The 5,330-nt window shown below is 37.4% G+C and overlaps 1 protein-coding gene across 1 annotated transcript; it reads left to right on the top strand.

The window, feature by feature from the left end:
* The first annotated feature begins 1,407 nt into the window (after positions 1-1,407).
* Positions 1,408-2,370, top strand: LOC113193787 (olfactory receptor 8C8-like). Its single transcript, XM_026404563.2, has one exon. The coding sequence runs from the start codon at positions 1,432-1,434 to the stop codon at positions 2,368-2,370; it is 939 nt and encodes a 312-aa protein (XP_026260348.2). The 5' UTR covers positions 1,408-1,431.
* Positions 2,371-5,330: the final 2,960 nt, after the last annotated feature.

The raw sequence follows: 5,330 nt of genomic DNA, 5'->3' as shown, positions 1-5,330 counted from the left end.
ACTAGTATTTTATTTGCATATGTACACAGGAAAGGGCTATCACTGTCATCTGATAAGTGCCAAGGATGTGGTGCATTCAACAGCCCTACAGCTAAGCCTACCTCCTTCAAATATCAGTAGTGCCAGGCTTAAGAAACCCATGTGTGTGGCACAGAGGAATATGTAAGTGGTACTATCAGGTCTTTTTATATGCCAGGCAAGAAGCTAACGGTTTGCCAGAATCATGTTATTCCAACAACCCTATAAGATAGCATTTTATGGACCTCATTATATGGACAAACATAGGCATTTATAGTTGTATTTGAATAAACAAGAAGTCAGAAAAGTTCTATCATTTGTTGCAAGTCTCTTTGTTAGGACATTCAAAGTCTGTATTTAACTTCAGACTGATTTAAGAACTTACCCCTATTCTTTGAGACTTTCTGCTACAACATTCTTCATTAGTATGAACTCCAAAGTATGTAGAGTTTTAAATCTATGGTCTAAAATTTATTAATGCAATCCTTTAGCCTGAAGGAATATGCTGGAACTGGCAAGTGACTATACCCTGGATAGTCCTCCTGTAGAGCTCTGCATTGGATGATGAGGGGAATGGCCATGGAGACCACACCCTACTTTGCCCTGGGGATCAGGAATTCCTAGTGGGAAATTACAAATTGAGTATTCCCTTTGAATCTCAAAAGACCCAATGCCGGCTCATTAATTTCTAACCTCAAGGTGCTCATCCAACTTGGGAAGAAATTGTAAAGGAGAGCATAATTCTCTGTGCTTCTAATTAACTTTCTAGGGGACATGAGATAGATTCCCATGTGAGTGAGGTTATGTTTTGGAGGTGCTCATGTGAAGTTTTTATTTTCCATTTGCAAGTGAAGAGAAACTTCTGGAGATATTTTCAAATAGAAATCTCAGTATATTTTTGAGAGTTGCTCTGCTAGCATGTGGGAGACAGATCTAAGCTGATTGCTATTATCTCACTCATCATGAGAAATTTGTTCTCTTAGGACAGTGGGTAGGAAGGCCCTTGATGCTCAGCATTAGTGAGGCCTCCAGGGAAACGAGGTGAGCACTGAACCATCTTTTTGTAAAAATTTCCCTTCAAGCACAAAGCTATATAAAGCATGGGTTTGAAGAATACCAATTATTTATTGCTATTCAGCCAGAGTGAAGATTGAGTGAAGGGACAGAAAGAAATGCTCTTCAGAGGCGCTAGGAGGTCAGTTAGCATTATTCCTGGACATAGACAAAAAAGGAAATGGGAAATTTTCAAGGATCAGCATAGAAAAATCTTGTGTTTTGGAGGCTTTGCTGTGTGTCTTCAGAAAAACTTGAGCTTGGAAACCAGCATTTCTAGATCTCCTTCTGGGGTTAAATAGTAAGGGTTCATTTTTAGCATCAACTTCTATTCTTCTACAGGTCTCATCCTTGAAGCCAATGGCTATGGAAAATGACTCCTCTGTGACAGAGTTCATTCTTATGGGATTAACAGACCAACCTGAGCTGCAGCTGCCCCTGTTCTTCCTGTTCTTGGTGAACTATGCCATCACTGTGGTGGGAAACTTAAGCTTAATTCATCTAATTTGCTTGAATTCACACCTTCACACCCCCATGTACTTTTTCCTCTTCAATCTGTCCTTCATTGACTTCTGTTATTCATCTGTCTTTACTCCTAAAATGCTGATGAGCTTTGTTTCAGAGAGGAACATCATCTCCTTTACAGGATGCATGACTCAGTTATTTTTCTACTGCTTTTTTGTGAACTCAGAGTGCTATGTGCTGACAGCCATGGCCTATGATCGCTATGTGGCCATCTGTCAGCCTCTGCTGTACAGGGTGGTCATGTCCCCCAGGGTCTGTTCTCTGCTGATGTTGGGTTCTTACTTGATGGGGTTTGCTGGTGCCATGGTGCACACAGGGTGCATGATCAGGCTCAGCTTTTGTGATTCTAACCTCATTAACCATTATATGTGTGAGATTTTCCCCCTTCTTCAGCTTTCCTGTAGCAACACCTATGCCAATGAGCTTGTGAGTTCTGTTGTTGTGGCAACTGTTGTTATTGTGTCTAGCCTTGTTATCTTCATCTCCTATGCCTTGATTCTTTACAATATCATTCATATGTCTTCAGCTAGGGGTTGGTCCAAAGCCATGAGCACCTGTGGTTCTCACATAGTAACTGTTGGCCTGTTCTATGGATCTGGGCTGCTCACTCATGTTAAACCATCATCTTCAGGGTCTTTTGGCCAGCGTATATTTTTCCTGGTGTTTTCAGTGTTTAATACTCTTGTGGTGCCCATGCTGAATCCCCTCATTTATAGCCTTAGGAACAAGGATGTCAAGCTTGCTCTGAAGAGAACCCTGAACAGATTAAACTGAGTGAATAGTGGGGCTGTATTTTATCTGTCCCCATTTATGTGTCTTTTCTCCCCCTCCTGGTCCTCCAGCTCAATTTTTGTCTATTTCTTTTCTTCTCTTCATCTTTCTTTCTATAGTATGGAAAGGACTTCTACTTTAGTATTTTTCATTTTCTCATCATGTACTATTGTGTGGGCCTAGTCTTGGAACGGAAACTCATTCTGAGTCTCATGATAGCTTCAATGTGGTCCATATTTCCCTTACTAGGTTGAGACACAGGCCGGATATATTTTCCAACCTAAACGTAATATTGCCTCCTATTTTTCTCTTGTATATTTTTTCTTTTCTTCTTATTTTTTAAAAAATATCTTTTTTTGTTCCACATAGGGAGAGCCAAGATTTGTGTATTTTCTGACAAGTTCATATATTTTTTTCTGAAACAATTAAAACTCTTTTCTGTTTCAAGAGTTTTATTATCTGTAACTATATGGAAACAGAAGGGATGACAAAAATCATGAACAAGATCAATGTTGAAAAAATTTGCCACTTTCTCAGCATTTTTTTTTTTTTGATACTGGGGCACTCAACCACTGAGCTACATTCCCAACTCTATTTTATATTTTATTTAGAGACAGGGTCTCACTGTCTCACTTTCTGTCATTATCTTGAACAATTCAGGTCAGAGGTCTTTAGGAATTGTATTATTTTCAGGGAATAATGATAGATTATCCCTGAAGTTTTTATGTTTATATGAAGATATCATGGATTTTGAAAAGTTCTAAAACTTTGGTTTATTAGAATAGCCTTAGAAAATAATGATGCAGTTAAGAACTTTAAGGCTTGGAGCCTCATTGTTGCTGAGACTGGCTTTGAACTTGAGACTGACTGCTTCAGTTTCCTGAGCTGCTGGGAGGCATGCACTACCATGCTCAGCTTTTCTCAGCATTCTTTTGGTGATGTTTCCTATTTTGGAATTTTATCTGTACAACTATGATGGATCTGTATGCTTTACTTGACTAAGGATCTATTCTTATGGTTGTGTGAGGCTGGATGAGCCAAACCTACCCATAATGAAAATACACAGCTTGATTGTATTTATTCATAAAGAGAAATGAAATTCTCACCTATTTTCCTTGTTTCTGCGGATTGTGTCTTTTTGTTTTAAAATTGCACAATGATTCTCTCCTGGCTTAGATTACAGTATCATGTGTAATGTCAAGATTTTTTTTGTTTCTGCCCTTTTCAATGAAATTTCTATTTTCCTTCTTTAAAAAACACAAATAAAAATATATGGGATGAATTTTGTCCTATTGGGATTTGTTCTTCTCAATGTGTAATTTTGACTTCTTTTTCTCTCAGAAGAATACTTTGATTTGGTGACCATATCATACTCTATTCTTTACAAATCCTATTAAACCATTTCCAGAGGAAGAAATGATTAAGTTACTTGCTTAAGGGCATAAAGCTGAAGACGCAGAGCCCAGTACTTGATCCCAATATGATTCCTGTTGGGGGGAAAATGGGAAGGAAAGAAAGGAGGACTGTGAAGGAACAGAGAGGGCTTCCGGAAGTTGTTTTGGTGTGAGACTGATATTAGGGCTTCAATAGTGATAATGTATGGGGCAAGATTTCTATAGCAGAGAAATGATCTATAAGACTTCAACAGCTAACTAGAAAAAATGTCATGAACCTGTAGATAAGTCTTATTTTAAATAGGGTGAGCTACAAGGAAACTTCCCTCTTGATCTGTTAAAATAGTGAACATTTTCCTGGAGTGGCGAGGCTGAGTTCAGGTCAAGCCTCTCTAATGAGACAGATTACTATTTCCATAGTAGTCCAATCCTGTTAGAAAAAAATGCCATAATTTAAACTAAGAGTTATTTATAACAAAATTATTAGAAAATTAGAACGGGGCAAATACTCAGTGGTAGAGTATTTGCCCATCATGTGCAAGACCCTGAGTTCAATTTCAAGAACCACAAAAAATTAGAAAATTGTGCTTTACAAAATTTTCTTCCTGTGTGTTATGCAGAAGATATGTGGTCTACTTTCTGTCACTATCTTGAACGAGTTCAGGACAGAGGTCTCTTAGGAAATGTATTATTTTCAGGGGATAATGATACATTATCCCTGTAGTTTTTATGTTTATATGAAGATATTATGAATTTTGAAAAGTTCTAAAACTTTGATGTATTAGAATAGCCTTAGAAAATAATGATGCAGTTAAGAACTTATTCAATCTTATTAAAATTATTGCCCTCAGAGCAGAGAGCAAAGTATTTATATGTTTCCCAATATTTTTGTCACTCTTATAATGGTTTGAAATGTTATCCTCATGAACTGTCTTAATGAACAGTGACTACTTTAACATTTTTAATTTGTTTTAGTTAGTTATGCATGACAGTAGAATGCATTTATGCACTTTGATATAAATCAGACATAAGTGGGGTATAATTTCTCATTTTCCTGATTGTCCATGTTGTAGAATCACATCAGTCATGAAGTCATACATGTCCATAAGGTAATAATGTTTGTTTCATCCTACTGTCCTTCCTATCCCCATATCCCCTCCCCTCCCTTCATGCCCCTCTACCTAAAGTAGCTCTATTCTTCCCTAGTGCCCTCCCACTTCGCTGTGAATTAGCATCTGCATATCAAAGAAAACATTTGGCCTTTGGATTTTTGGAATTGGTTTATTTTGTTTAGCATGATGCTCTCAAACTCCATCCATTTACCAGCAAATGCCATAATTTAATTCTTCTTTAAAGCTGAATAACATTTCATCGAATAAATGTACCACATTTTCTTTATCCATTCATCTATTGAAGGGCACCTTGGTTGAGTCCATAGTTTATCTATTGTGAATTGAGCTGCTATAAATATTGATGTGGGCATGTCACTGTAGTATGCTGATTTTAAGTTTTTTCATTTATATTCGTCACAGTGCCTGGTTTTAAAAAACCTTTACACTGTTTGGCTTG

This window comes from Urocitellus parryii, chromosome 4 (assembly GCF_045843805.1).
Source record: "Urocitellus parryii isolate mUroPar1 chromosome 4, mUroPar1.hap1, whole genome shotgun sequence".
NCBI classification, from domain to species: domain Eukaryota; kingdom Metazoa; phylum Chordata; class Mammalia; order Rodentia; family Sciuridae; genus Urocitellus; species Urocitellus parryii.
The sequence above is the reverse complement of the archived record's forward strand: the minus strand, read 5'-3'. Positions and strand labels throughout refer to the sequence as shown.

Excerpts from the sequence above, each read along its gene's own strand:
- LOC113193787 (XM_026404563.2), top strand. The coding sequence starts at position 1,432 with ATGGCTATGGAAAATGACTCCTCTGTGACAGAGTTCATTCTTATGGGA.